The sequence below is a fragment of the Aethalodelphis obliquidens genome, unplaced genomic scaffold, assembly GCF_003676395.1.
Source record: "Aethalodelphis obliquidens isolate GAN/ISIS:26980383/991018 unplaced genomic scaffold, ASM367639v1 scaffold46, whole genome shotgun sequence".
NCBI lineage: Eukaryota > Metazoa > Chordata > Mammalia > Artiodactyla > Delphinidae > Aethalodelphis > Aethalodelphis obliquidens.
Genome location: NW_020837990.1, coordinates 6,891,673 through 6,905,115, shown reverse-complemented (window position 1 = coordinate 6,905,115; position 13,443 = coordinate 6,891,673). Strand labels below are relative to the sequence as shown.

Genomic DNA, 13,443 nt, shown 5'->3' with positions numbered 1-13,443 from the left:
TCCTTTGTCCTTACTCCCTGTCCCTCCAGTCCAGTGGGTCTGTCTCTAGGTAAGAGGCTGAAGTAGGTAATAGGTCACATGGAACTTTTGTTTTCTTTTGGTGATGGGTGGAGTTTCAGCTCTCAGGCCCAGGGTGTCTGCAGCGAGGCGTGGGGGTGTGGGGACATCATTGTACTGCACGCTCTCTGGGAGGTGGTGCTGAGACGCGCAGGCCTCCCTGCCTGGTGCTCATGCACAGGCAGGAGTGTTGCCTATATGCCGGTGGCCTAGAGGCGGGGGAATGGAAGCCGTGACCGAGCCTTACTGAAAGGCCCCTCCACTCTGGCGTTCACGTCCCTGTTCGTTTGCGAGGTGCAGACTTGAGAGGCAGTTATTTCGGAGGAATCAAAGATGTGCCTGCGGTTCCCCTGGAGTGCTTAGCTCGAGAGGCATTGGGGGTGGTCTTCTGGCTCTCCTCGTCTCAGCTCAGAGCCCGGCCAGCCTGCCCTGCGTCCTCACAGGCCCTCTGCTCTGCCCCAGGCGGTGGCCGCGCTGGAGAGGGAGCACAGAGAGGAGCTGGAGCGGCTGTCTTCCTCGCTGGAGGCCAAGCACAGGGAGGTGAGGCGCGGTGGCCCTGGCTGGCGGGGCAGACCCTGGGCATCCTGGGGTGTGAGCCGCGGGACCCCTTCACCCACACCCCGTACCCTAGGGAGGGAGTTTCCCTCTCCTGCAGCCCCCGGGGGGATGGGTGCTGGGACCCTGGGAAGCGAGTCCCCCGCGGCCACTCTGCAGCGCTCTCTGCGGGTCACGCTCCCCTGTGTGGGTGCCTCCTCAGGTGGTCTCCAGCCTCCAGAAGAAGATGGAGGAAGCTCATCAGAAAGAGGAGGCCCAGCTGCAGGAGAGGCTTGGGCGGGCGGAGCAGAGAGCTCATCAGAAAGTTTATCACGTTCTCGAGTACGAGCAAGAGGTGAGTGCTGGTCTGCTCCTTTGACTCTGTGTACCTGTCGTGGACACTCTGACGGTCGGCCGAGCCATCCTGGCCCAGGGGTCCTCTGATTTGCTTTGGACAGCTCAGCTGGGGTCAGGACTTCAGGGTCCGTTTTCATGCCTTAGTTCCCTGGAGGCCAAGTGCTTCTCCACCCCCATGCCCTATATGTGAGGAGGAGGGCGTGCTGGGTGTGGCCGTGTGTATGTCACCTGACGTGTGCACGTGGGGACATCGGGGAGGTTGTGTCACGTGTGTATGAGTCCCTTCAAGTGCTTCAGTCCCCGGATGCTGCTCCAGCCTCAGTCCTGCATGTCGCATCCCTGCCGCCTGCCCTGCAGCTCAGTGGCCTCCTGAGAGAGAAGCGCCAGGAGGTGGAGAAGGAGCACGAGAGGAAGATGGACAGGATGAAGGAGGAGCATCAGCAAGTGGTGGCTGAGGCCAGGGAGCAGTATGAAGCCGAGGTGACCTCACCACGTTCCCTGGCACTTGCACACGCGCGCACACACACACACACCCCGGGGTCACACACACCCACACACACCCCGGGGTCACACACACACACACACACCCCGGGGTCACACACACACACACACACACCCCACCCCCCACACCCTGAGGTGACTTCACCACGTTCCCTGGCACTTGCACGCGCGCACACACACGCACACCCCGGGGTCACACACACACACACACACACACACACACACACACACACCGAGGTGACTTCACCACATTCCCTGCCATGTGCATGTGCGTGCACACACACACACACAGACACCCCACGCACACACCCCAGGGTCACACACACACACACACCCCGGGGCACACACACACACACCCCGAGGTGACTTCACCATGTTCCCTGCCATGTGCATGTGCGTGCACACACACACACATACACACACACACACACCCCGGGGTCACACACACACACACACACCCCACCCCCCACACCCTGAGGTGACTTCACCACGTTCCCTGGCATGTGCATGTGCGTGCACACACACACACACACACACACACACACACCCCGGGGTCACACACACACACACCGGGGTCACACACACCCCAGGGTCATTCCCAGCTGGCCGGAGGGCCTGGGAAGGGGACCACCTGTGGTCAGGGATGGTGGGAGGCTTTCTTTCTTGGCACCCTGCAATGGTGAGATCGTGTTTTGCCTTTTTACTAAAGCATTAGGTGAGGAGCGATTCCTCCCCATCAGCAGGCTGCACTTTGCTCTCATATTAATAATAGCTGATGTGTGTTGAGCTTGTACGACGTGTCGGGCACTGTCCTAAGCTCTTTATGTATATTACCTCATTTAGTCCTCACGACACCCCTAGGGGGTTCATACTATCATTATCTCTATTTTAAAAAGAGGGAACTGAGACTTGGGGAGTGTAAGCAACTCTCGCAAGCCCACCCTGGCTAGTAAGTAGAGGAGCTAGGATTCAAGCCAGAATGTCTGACTCCAGAGTCTTCAATTTTAACCACCCAACACCGTGCCACCAGGGTTAATAGAAATTCCAGGACACCAGGAAATAGGCTGGCAAGAGCCACCCAATATTTAGATATTATCTGCCCGACTTCAGCCTTCGGTGGGAACGTTCAGTGACTTGAGTGGACCCATGCCGGCTTGCTCACGTTGGGGGTGGACGAGGGGGAGGGCTGGTGGCTGACTTTAACCCAGAGCCAGGCCTCTACCCAGGGTTTCTAGGCTACTCCTCCAGTAACTGGAACCGGTATCCCAGACTCTGCACCAGGGCAGAAATAGCGGCCCATCGTGGTGAAATGTAGTTGACTCCCTTCCCAAACCAGTTCTGCCCTTGCTGAGGAAGAGTGAGAATTTAGTAACGATCTCTCTTCCCTTAAGGAATGAAGGCTGTACGTGCAGGGGTGGTGGGTGAGGCCGGCTTCCACCCAGGGATTTCTCAGCACGTCTGACCAGCATTGTTTCAGCAGCAGAGAGCCAGGGTGCAGGCTTTCTGGGGGCGGGACCTCGCCGTCCTCAGTGCTCTCCTGCTCTTCTCCAAGAGCCGGCCTTAGAGGCCTGTTGGGGTCCCTGATGGCACTGACCCAAGGCTGCAGGGTGGGCTGTGGTTTTAGGGGTGGGAGGGGCGGCTGTGGTTTCCCACCGGCGGCCCCACCGTCCGTGCAGGAGAGGAAGCAGCGGGCCGAACTCCTGGGGCACCTGACGGGAGAGCTGGAGCGCCTGCGCAGGGCCCACGAGCGGGAGTTGGAGACAGTGAGGCAGGAGCAGGACCGGCAGCTCGAGGACCTGCGGCGGCGGCCCCGGGAGCAGGTGGGGGCCCCGGACAGACGGTCGCTTGGGGCCCGCCCTGCCCGACCCCTCCACCCCGGGTAGAAAAGTGCTGGGGGCTGGCACTGCAGCAGCAGCAGACGGAGCCTGACAGCTTCAGGGGTGGGGGTCTCTTGCTGGCCATGCGCAAGCTGGGGCATCCTTGCGCTTTTGTTTTCTGGGCCGGGGAGCATCCCCAGGACTAGAGGCGGAGGTCAGCAGCCCCAGGGCCTCGGGGTTGGCACCTTCGCCTCTCCTCGCCCCCGCTGAAATAGACGAGAGGTGGTGCTCTGCTGGGAGGCCGTGGGGGCAAGTGGGGGAAGCCAGCCCAGCTTGGAGCGGGCGGTATGGGGTGGTAGGTCACAAACCCCTCCTGCCGCTCAGCACGTGCCTGTGCTCTTGCTACGCTCACGGCTTTCTCTCCACCTACACTTCTGTGCAGGAAAGGAAACTCCAAGAGTTAGAGGTGGAGCTTGAAACCAGAACCAAGGATGTCAAGGCCAGATTGGCTCAGCTGGATGTCCAGGTGCGGGAGCGGGGGCGGAGGACAGGTTCTCGGGGGCCCTGGACCTTGGAGTCAGCTTCCCCGGGAGAGGACCCGGGGCCCGGAGATGGCCAAATTGCCGGTCCTCTCCTTCGCCCGCAGGAGGAGGCCGCCCGGAAGGAGAAGCAGCAGCTCCTCGATGTGCAGAGGCAGTTTGCATTGGAGCGCGAGGTTTGGCGGCCTCCCCTGTCCTCTCTCCTCTATCTCCCCTATTCCATTTCCTTCCCTCCCGTACCCCTTTGTTCACCGGATCTGTCCACGGAATTGGGTTCCAGACTATATTGGCTGCTATTGCACAAATGGCCCCAGCGTGTGGGACCAGCTCAGGAGCCGCCGGGGGTGGGCCCGGTGGGGGACACTGCTGCTGACGGCAGACACAGGCCTTCAGGGTGCCTGGTTCCATCCTCTCCCCATTGCTCTTCCCTGTTGTCTGGTGCTGCCCGCTCCCTGCCTGCCGCGCCCCCCACCCCCCATGTCTCTGGGTGTGTCTCTCTTTCGTCCTGCCCCCAGGAAGCCACAGCCACCCGTCAGCACCTGGAGGAGGCAAAGAAGGAGCACAGCCACCTGCTGGAGTCAAACCGGCAGCTCCGAAGAATCGTCGAGGAGCTTCAGGCCCGCAAGTTGGAGCTGGAGTCCCAGGTGGATTTGCTGCAGGCCCAGAGTCAGAGGCTGCAGAAGCATGTCAGGTGGTCTGTACCCCTGCATTTAGCCACCCCTACTGCCTCTCGCCTGCCCTCTGACCTCTGCTGCTCATGGGCCCTTTCTACTCACGGCCCAGTTAACAGGCAGAGGTGGGGCCAGGTGGAGGGGCTGCGTTTTGTGGGGAGTTGGGGCTGTGAGTAGCCGGGGGTCCCTGGTTCTACTGTTCGTGCCCCAGCTCTGCCTCCAGGGTCTTTGACAGGAGTGAAGGGATGGAGATGGTTCTCCCCCCTTCCCCCCAGGAGTCCTGACAGTGTGCTGCCTGGTCTGCTTCGTCATGTGACCCTGCCTCCCCCCACCTCCCCCTCTCGTCTCCCACCACAGTGACCTGGAGGCCAAAGCTCAGAGGAAGCAGGACTTGCTGAAAGAGCTGGCGGTGGAAGAGAGTGATGCTTCCTCACGATTTGAGCCTGATCTCCACATTGAGGACCTGAGGAAATCCCTTGGGACGGTGAGCTTTTCTGTGCCTTGGGAGGGTCAGGGTGGCTGGGCTAGGGCAAGGCTCCAGGCACCAGGAGGGGGCGGGCCTCCCAGAGTGCACCAGGAGGGGGTGGGGCTCCAGGAAGACTCTGGGCTCCTGGAGGGGTCCTGGCTCTGTTCTGCATAGAACCTTAGTCTCCTATTCTTATCATTCCTAGTCCCCTTCTCCATCAGTCAGATTATATCTGTAAGTGAATAGTCCAGCAGCTGGCAGAACCATTTCTGTGTCTGGGCCACTAGGAGGGACTTTGGGGTCCTTGGAGCCTGTAGTGTATCTGATGGTACCTTCAATGGGCCTTTTCTACTGTGTGTCCTAGAACCAGACTAAAGAGGTATCCTTTTCCCTCTCCCAGAGCAAGGAGGAGACCGACTTGTCCTTGGACAGGTGAGTTCCAATAACCTGTCTTATTTTGCATTGAGGATGCCAGGAAGGGGTAAGTGAGTGCCTGCGTCACAGAGCCGGGGTGGACTGAAACGTGACGGTGGTCTCCAGCGGGGCTCGGTTCAGGGAAGGGCCCTGGGTGCCTGAGGAATCGTCTCTGACAAGCCAAGAAGGTGCCCATGGTGATCTCTGGCATCTGCTGACCTCTGCTTGTGGGTCGGGCTGATGGGAGTGTCTAGCCATCTCTGGAGGCCTCAGGCACGTTCCCTTTCATAGTCAGGGTGGGAGGACTCAGCGCAGCCCGTGCCCCGCGCTCTGTGGGTATTTAGTGGTGATGTCCCCGCACTCTGCCCGGCCCCAGCACCGCAGTCTGTGCTCAGGATGGGCATCTGCTCGGGAAGTGGTTGTGACCCACAGCAGGGGTTCTCAGAGAGTGTGTGTCCCCCTCCAACCCCCCGCCCTGTCCCCCCGCAGCGCCCGGCACTACCTCTCTGCCGAGGGGGTAGCTCTCCGCAGCGCCAAGGAGTTCCTGGTCCGGCAGACGCGCTCCATGCGGAGGCGGCAGACAGCTCTGAAGGCTGCCCAGCAGCACTGGCGCCACGAGCTGGCCAGCGCTCAGGAGGCGGCCAAGGACCCGCCAGGCACCAAGGCCCTGGAGGACATGTGCAAGGACCTGGAGGAGGTCAGGAGCCCGGGGGAGGCCTGGGGCAGCCGGTGGCACTCCCTTTGGGCTCGCCCTCAGTTGATCATTCTGGGGACTACACGAGAGTGGTCACATGGGCCTTGGGGTCACTGGACAAGTCTAGGGAGACCAGACAGGAGATACAGGATAAGATCTCCACGAGGATGGAAGCTTCCTTACATTTACGTGCCAGTGCAGTGTGTGGAACGCTTTCTCTAATAGGAAGTCATTTGGGCCTCACAGTAGCCATAGATGATGTGCAAGGTAGTAGTGGTATTCCCATTTTCTAGGGGAAGAGGAGAGCCGTTCCACAGTGCTTGGCCATTCCATCACACTCAAGACTTCACTCAGAAGTGAAAATCTTTTGAGCACACTTGGCATAAGCTTGAGTTACTTCTCTGTTTTCCTTCTCTGAGACCCTGATTTGCAATGAAACGGCAGAGACGCTGTGGTTATTATCAGTGGGATCACAGCTCTCTCTGCCATTCGGGGGTCTTGGCAGACGATCATACCTGGTCCCTTAGAATTCTGAGGGTGCTCAGAGCTGGTGAGTGAGCTGTGGCCCCTGAGCCTGGCTGGGGGCGGCAGAGGGCAACAGGCTGGTCCCGATAGAGGGGCAGCCTTCCCAGGGACATCTGCATGCTACCCCCAGGCCCTGTCACTGCTCTGCTGAATCCCTCCTGCTGCTGCCGCTGATAGTACTGGTAGTTGGAGCAGTGATAATAATAACCATTTGGTTAACAGTAACCATTTGAGAATTTATTAGGAGTGGGCATAGTGGAGGGCACGTAGCGTACTCTATCTCTTCTAATCCTCACAACCCTATGAGAAGTAGTATTTCTGTTTTTTAGATGAATGTCCAGACTGAGAGTTCAGTAATTTGTTCAAGATCACCCAGATCAGCCGGCCTACAAACGGCAGAGCTGGGCCTCCGGCATCTGCCTGGGTGGTTAGTCACCGTCTTCCTCCTCCCCTTTCTTCGTGGCTGCAGGAGACCAGGCACCTGGATGAGATGAAGTCAGCCATGCGGAAAGGCCACGACCTGCTGAAGAAGAAGGAGGAGAAGCTGCATCAGCTGGAGTCTTCTCTCTGGGACGAGGTGCAGCCCAGTTTCTGCCGTGGCCTCCCTCCTCTATTCCTGGGATTCGGTTGGGTTCTTTGGTGCTGTGTCGGGACAGCTGGGCTGCCAGGGCCCAGGATTGGCAGTAGGCTTAGGGCTTCTGGGCTGGTGAAAACGGCAGTGGCTTCAGCTTTGAATTTGTTGAACACATCTGGGGCTTTGGATATCTGTGCTGAGTGGTCCTGAGCAGACCCGGAGCCTCTTGCTGAAGGTTCTTGGGAGGGGACTGGCCCCTGCCCTGGTGCCCGACGAGAAGTTTGCCCCGGGTGTCAGGAATAGAGGCTCCTACAAGGTTTCCCTACCTTCCCTTTCCCCCAGATGCCAGAGGTGTAGGTACAACACCTACACCTTAGGTGGAGAGACACCATGGGGAGTGTTTACTGTGGGGGGAGGGGTTGGGGTCTGCCTGGTCCTGGTGGCCCTACTGCCCTATCTTCGGTGGCTGAGTTCTCTTAGCCTCGCCTGTAAGGCAGCCTATATGACGTGCCTCTCCTAGAACTTTGGGCCCAGAGAGCCTACCCACCAAGTCCTCAGGTGTCACGAGGGCAGTGGGCAGAAAGCACAGGGCAAGTCCTTACCGCCGCTTCACCCACCAGGCTTCAGATGAAGACACTCTGAGAAGACCCCCCACCAAGAAGGTGGTGACCTTTGACCTCAGCGACCTGGAAGACGGGAGCAGTGACAGTTCCGAATCCTGCCCCCTGCCTCACAGTGAGTGGGGTATCCATGGGGAACGGAGGGGCTGCACCTGTGGCCCCCTCCGGGGGCCAGTGTCTGGAGCAGATGCTTGGGCAGGAGTGAGCCCTCTGGGTTTCCCAGCACACTGGGCCCAGAGGCTCAGGGGAAGCCTTCTGATCATGCAGGGTCCTCACAGTGAGACAGGGGTCCCTCCTGGTGCCGTCCCCAGCCCCCCGGGGAGGCTCTTCTCCCTCTGCAGCTGTGGCCTACAAAGGGGTGGCGGCCCTCACCCTGGGGATGCTCTTTCTCTCGGCCAGCTTCCTGTCTGGAACACAGAAGCCCTGGGGCTTTTGTTGGGAGGAACGGGGAAGGGGTGGGGATGTGGGCCAGTAGGATGCACAGTGCCAGCTGGGCCTGGGCCATTCCAGGGCCCCGAGCCCAAGTCCTGCCCCACCCTCTGCCTCTTCCCTTTCAGTCGTCCCGACCCCGAGTCCCACTTTCCCCAACAAGATCCACTACCTGAGCAGCTCCCTGCAGCGGATCAGCGGCCAGCTCAACGGTGTCCTCAGCGTGCTGGGCAGCCTTAACACCCAGCCTCCGCCGCTTTTCACCTCCACGCCCTCACCGCTCCCCACCCAGGCCTCCAGGAGCACCCCCGCTCCCTCCTACCCCTCCCTGCTCCGGGTCTCAGCCTCATCCCCGGCTCCACCCACATCCACCCAGTGGGCCTGGGACCCAGAGCTGGGCCCCCGGCTCTCCTCCTCCGTGGCTCAGACTGTGGACGACTTCCTGGTGGAGAAGTGGCGCAAGTATTTTCCAAGTAAGCCTCCCTCTAGGCCATGTGTGGTTCTGGGTTCAGCCTCCCCGCCTTCCTCCTCTGCCTACCCCTCGCCCCCGACTTTGGCATGGCCCATTGACTCCGTGGTGGGTGCCTGAGAGGACCTTGCTGCTCGCCCTGTGGCTGGAGGCCCTCTGTGTCTTGACGGTTTACCGGATGGGGCCTTTACGATGGATGCTAGAGCTCAGCCGACCCTAGGAGGTCGCTGTTGTCAGTGTCATGATCGCTGCCATCTTGTGTGTTATATATATTATGGCCAGGCATTTTATGTATGGTTTTTCATTTAGTCCTTATATTAATCCTCTGAGGTTATAATATTTATTCCCATTTTACAGGTAGGGAAACTGAGACTCAGAGGTTAAGCATTGAAAATATGCTCCAGGGTACCCAGGGAGTGAGCAACAGACTGGGTTTTGACCCCATGTCTCTGTGACTCTAGGGTTCATGACCCCTTGGCTCTATGTGGCCTACCCTGGTCTCATAACCCTGCTAAGGAATGTGAAAAGCCATAAAAACAGTTATTTGAAGGAAAAAGTTCGTCTCCTTATCCCAGCCCAAATTGAAAATAATTTCAGTTTTAGAAATAAAATAAATAGGACCATTCCTGGCCATCCTCTGTCTCTCACCTCCAACCACAGAAGCTTCTCCTGTTTTTGTCTGGGGGGCAGTGCCTTTGCAGTTTCTCGGGGAAGGCAGGAGGGGGCTGGCTCAGATGAACTGCTGCCCATTTCTGAACGCTTTCCTCCCACTTTTCCAGCTGGCATCCCGTTCCTCAGCAGTGGCCCTGCCCCCCTGGAAAACAGGCTGGGGTATGTGTCTGCCAGGTAAGCCTCCCTGTGGGCTCAGGGTGGAGCCACACCATTCAGCTGCTCGCTGCAGCTCCCTGGGCAGGTGGGACCTGGGAGGGGGACCAGAACTCCTTGTCACATCACCCAGAGCGGTTAGGCAGGTCCCCAGGCCACGAAGCTGCCTGGGTCTGTGGTGCATCTCCACAGCCAGCGAAAAGTCCCAACCGATGAGGTCCCAGCGGGGCCCGGCGGGCCTTACCTGATCCAGCCCTGTGAGGAAGCTGCCCTGTGGCACCTTGGGGAGAAATGGGCCCCTGGTGGGGCCCTGCCCCTTCCAGCCCTGGAGTGTGGCCTTCGTCTCTTGCCCTGAGCTCTCTGTCTGCATCACACGGCTCCCTTCTTCCCCCAGGCCCGCTGAGCAACATCTGGAGTGAGAGGGGGCACCCTGTAGGGGGAGACAGATGGGCAATTATTAGTTTCTCGTTCATCTTATTCCTTACCGAATGTAGCCCCTGATGTATCCCTGCAGGCCCCCAACCATAAGTACAACCCCTCTCACCCTTTGGCCAACTTGGGAGCTGATGCTGGCAAGGTATTTGAGTTGATAGAGAGGGAAGCTTTTGCAGATGAGATGGGCCGGGAACAGGCAGATGTGGGAGCCTCACTGTCAGGAGCGTTCACCCTTTCGGGAACTGATGCTCCTCATCCCCGAGGGGCATTCTTGCCTTGCTCCAAGACCCCCCCCTCTGGCACTCCTGCCTCCTCTGCCCTCCCCGCAGTGAGCAGCTCCGCCTCCTGCAGCGTCCCCCCTCCCAAGTCCCCGAGGCGGGCAGCACCAACTTCCAGGACATGATCGAGGCTCACCGCAAGTGGCTGGAACATTACAAGAATGACCCCAAGTCGTATCTTTTTAGCTGCTCTCCCAACCCCGATCCCTTCTTGCTGTAACTGCCAAGTCGTGTGGGCCCTCGGGGTGCAAGGAGGACCCCGTTGGGCCTGTGACCCTTCCCCAGGCGTGCTTAGCTGACTGCAGAGTTTTCCTTTACCTTGTGGCCAGACATCTCTTCTCTTCGGTGCCCAAGCCAACGGCTGGTTCCGGCCTCCTGCAGCTGGGCCTGGATGAGAACAACAGACTGAAGGTGTATCGCTACTGAGGCCCTGAGCCCTGAGCCGGCACGCAGCCTGGCCTCTCCTGCGTCCAGACCAAGTGTCCGAGTTGCTGCCTGCACTTCACTCCCTCTGATGATAAAGCGTTCTCCCGTCCCCTCTTTGCTGTTTGCCTCACTCAGAACCTAGAGGAACCACGGGGAACCGGTGGCATTGGTGGGGGTGGGGGGAAGGACGGTATGACCAGAAACAGTAAGCCGCCGCCCCAGACCGTGTAACGCATCTCGGGCTGCCCTGTGTGACTCCTGCGGACTGGCAGCACTGACGTGGGGCAGCGGGGACAGGGGCACCTTCGCGAGAAGGTAGCACTGGAGGAGCTGCCTCCTTCCGAGGCCAGGGGACTCCTTTGGAGCAGAGTTGGCCTCTCGGACCTGCAGGGCCTGCTTGGCACTCCCAGGGTCACGTGTGTGGTCCTTAATTCGTCAGAACAAAGCCCCCCACAGCGTGTCTGTACCCTGGGACCAGGCCCCGTCTCTCTAATACCTCAGCCGTGTAGAGATCAGACTTTCTGTTTTTTTTTTTTTTAATGTCCCCTTTCTTGAGTGTGCTCCCTCCTTTTGACTCTCTCAGTATTGGGCCCAGAGCCCTGCGGGAGGTGGCTGGAGGCTGGGCCCGGAAGTTTTGCTGCCTGTCTTCCCTCTGCTGGCCCTGGGGCTGACCTCAGGAGCACCCCCTTCCCCTTGCCCAGAGCATCCCAGCTAGATTCTCAGGGCTCAAGTACCCAACTATCAGGAAGCCAACAAGCCATAGGAAAAGTCAGGGATGGCTCTGGTCCTCACCTTGGCTTTCTCTTCCCGGACCACCTTGGGTGTACACGTGCGTCATTTTCATCCGTCTTTTCCAGCTGTGCCACCGCCCACCCCATCCCCCTGCCGCCCCTCCTCAGAGCTTGGAGACTTGTTCTGGAGGAGGTGAGGGGCCTGGCCTTGGCAGGGAGGGACCAAGTGCCAATGGGAGCTGCTGCCATTCTGGCACGGGATCCTGCAGCCCCACCTCCCATCAGTGGGCTCCTCGGGGGGACATGCAGGGGATGTTCAACGTCTGCCCCATTGTTTAAATACAATGCCCCCATTTTCCCTGTCTTGAAAGCCGTGGGGTTGCCCTTGCATCTCCAGTGCGTAGAAACCAACTCTCCACCATCCCACCCTCGTTCCTCTGTCATGGGGTAAGAAACTAAGATCTCATACGTTACAACCAACTCTGGTGACAATCCTGTGTTTTTTACGTCAATTAAATCGCTGCAGGTCCAGTTGCTACAAGGCAGTTGTGTGAATGTGTCTCCTTTTTGAAGGACTTTCCCTCCCTGTATTTTTAAGCAGGAGGCAAATTAATATTCACAGAACACCTAGGTATCGGATCTACTCACATGACAAACCTGTGATGTAGATAGTTTTAGCTCCATTTCTATGGATGAGAAAACCAAGCCTCAGAGATCTTTAAGTGCCTGAGGTCCTGGAGAAAGCAGCTGAGTTCCCTATAAGCGCAGAGCCTCATACGCCATCACTGTGCCCTGAGAGCTCCCATCCCAGTGGGGAAGTGTCCCAGCCTCCCGACTCCACTTACCGGCCCCGAGACTTACTTACTGTGCCATTTCCCAAAGGCCACTCGTCGTCGTTTTCCCCATGCAGACGAATGAAAGGTAAGCCCCCTGAAGTCCTAGGCTGGCAAAGTTAGGTGAGTTTTTCCTGCTCCGGTGGTGTGAACAGCCTTCGTAGTCTTGGATTTGTAGCAACAAAATTGCTGGAAGAACCAACTGAGAATCAGGCCGTGTTTCATAGACTCGCAAAAGAAAACCGACTTAAAGACAACATACAAAGGAACCCAGCCTCCTCTGTGTCCCAGTGTCCGAGCCGCTCTGAGGACGGGAAGGAGGAAGGCGCTGAGAGGAGCCTGCGGATGACTCGTCATGTGCAGCCCACTCAGATCTCACAGTGGAGGGAGCGGCCCAGAGAGATCACGGGAGAGGCCAAAGGCGGGGCCTTTGCATGGCGGGGGCAGGACCAGATCTGAGCAGTCCTGACTCCTAGCCTGGGGCTTAAGGAAAGAGTATTTTTAAAAGGGTGTTTATTTTGAATAGGCTCTGAGTTCACATGGCTCAATATTCGAATGGTACAAGAGTCAGCCCATCCGTGGGCCGTTTCCTCGAAGGTAACAAATATACCAGATTTTATGTAAATAAAAGAAAGAATGGAGACTGTTCTGACTCTTCCCTTTTACTGGTGGGGTAAGGGTCATTCCTCCCGTGGGGATCAGACAGTTGCCCAAAGCTCTTCTGTAAGACATTCATTGCCTCTTAAGGGAGCAATGCTGAGCATGATAATAGCCCCCCCCCCACCCCCGTAACACATTAAAAACTTCCACACAGAATGGCAGTATGGGGGTGGGGAAATAACCCTGGCCTTAGGACACCTGGGTTTACTTCTCGCTCTGACATCTACAAGCTCTGCGACCTGAGCAAGTCCTTTCTGGGCCCATGTCTTCCCTGGTCAAAAGCTCGAAGCCCAAATCCACAGTCCAGGGACAAAGCAGGGTAGCTGCCTCAGATGCGGTGACTGAGGGGCCTGCCTTGGGTGGAGAGCTGCCCTCATCCGGAGAGGGACTGAATACGTCCAGTGGCCTAATATAGGCCCCAGGTGGGGAGGGGTGCTGGCAGGGGTTGCCCATACCTCCAGCAGCTTCTTTGGAGAAGTGATGGTTAAAAAAAATGGATCAAGTACCATCACCAGTGCTGATGAATTGGAATGTTTCCTCATTCCTCCTTGAAACTTCTGCATCTCCAACCTAGGCCCCCGGCCTCCC

The 13,443-nt window shown here is 58.3% G+C and overlaps 1 protein-coding gene and 1 long non-coding RNA gene across 14 annotated transcripts in view; one reads left to right on the top strand and one right to left on the bottom strand.

Moving 5' to 3' along the window:
* The window catches only part of CEP164 (centrosomal protein 164), a 71,353-nt gene extending 58,867 nt beyond the window's left edge, over positions 1 to 12,486 (top strand). For 5 of the 12 annotated variants that reach the window (XM_027082211.1, XM_027082221.1, XM_027082213.1 and 2 more), the window contains 17 exons: positions 520 to 597; positions 815 to 946; positions 1,306 to 1,428; positions 3,126 to 3,269; positions 3,709 to 3,792; positions 3,913 to 3,981; positions 4,321 to 4,499; positions 4,834 to 4,960; positions 5,307 to 5,374; positions 5,846 to 6,053; positions 7,045 to 7,152; positions 7,770 to 7,884; positions 8,327 to 8,671; positions 9,447 to 9,513; positions 10,007 to 10,069; positions 10,257 to 10,379; positions 10,535 to 12,228. In XM_027082211.1, the coding sequence (XP_026938012.1) occupies positions 520 to 597; positions 815 to 946; positions 1,306 to 1,428; positions 3,126 to 3,269; positions 3,709 to 3,792; positions 3,913 to 3,981; positions 4,321 to 4,499; positions 4,834 to 4,960; positions 5,307 to 5,374; positions 5,846 to 6,053; positions 7,045 to 7,152; positions 7,770 to 7,884; positions 8,327 to 8,671; positions 9,447 to 9,513; positions 10,007 to 10,069; positions 10,257 to 10,379; positions 10,535 to 10,631 (2,130 nt within the window). In that variant the 3' untranslated portion in view covers positions 10,632 to 12,228. The other 7 variants (XR_003427811.1, XM_027082212.1, XM_027082215.1 and 4 more) reach the window with 7 other exon arrangements.
* Positions 9,521 to 12,340, bottom strand: LOC113607122 (uncharacterized). Of its 2 annotated transcripts, none has more exons than XR_003427814.1 (3): positions 12,228 to 12,340; positions 10,342 to 10,592; positions 9,521 to 9,922 (listed from the first exon to the last, which is right to left on the bottom strand). It is a non-coding gene; the product is annotated as an uncharacterized LOC113607122 (long non-coding RNA). The 2 variants fall into 2 exon arrangements; XR_003427815.1 differs by having other exon boundaries at positions 10,524 to 10,592.
* Positions 12,487 to 13,443: the final 957 nt, after the last annotated feature.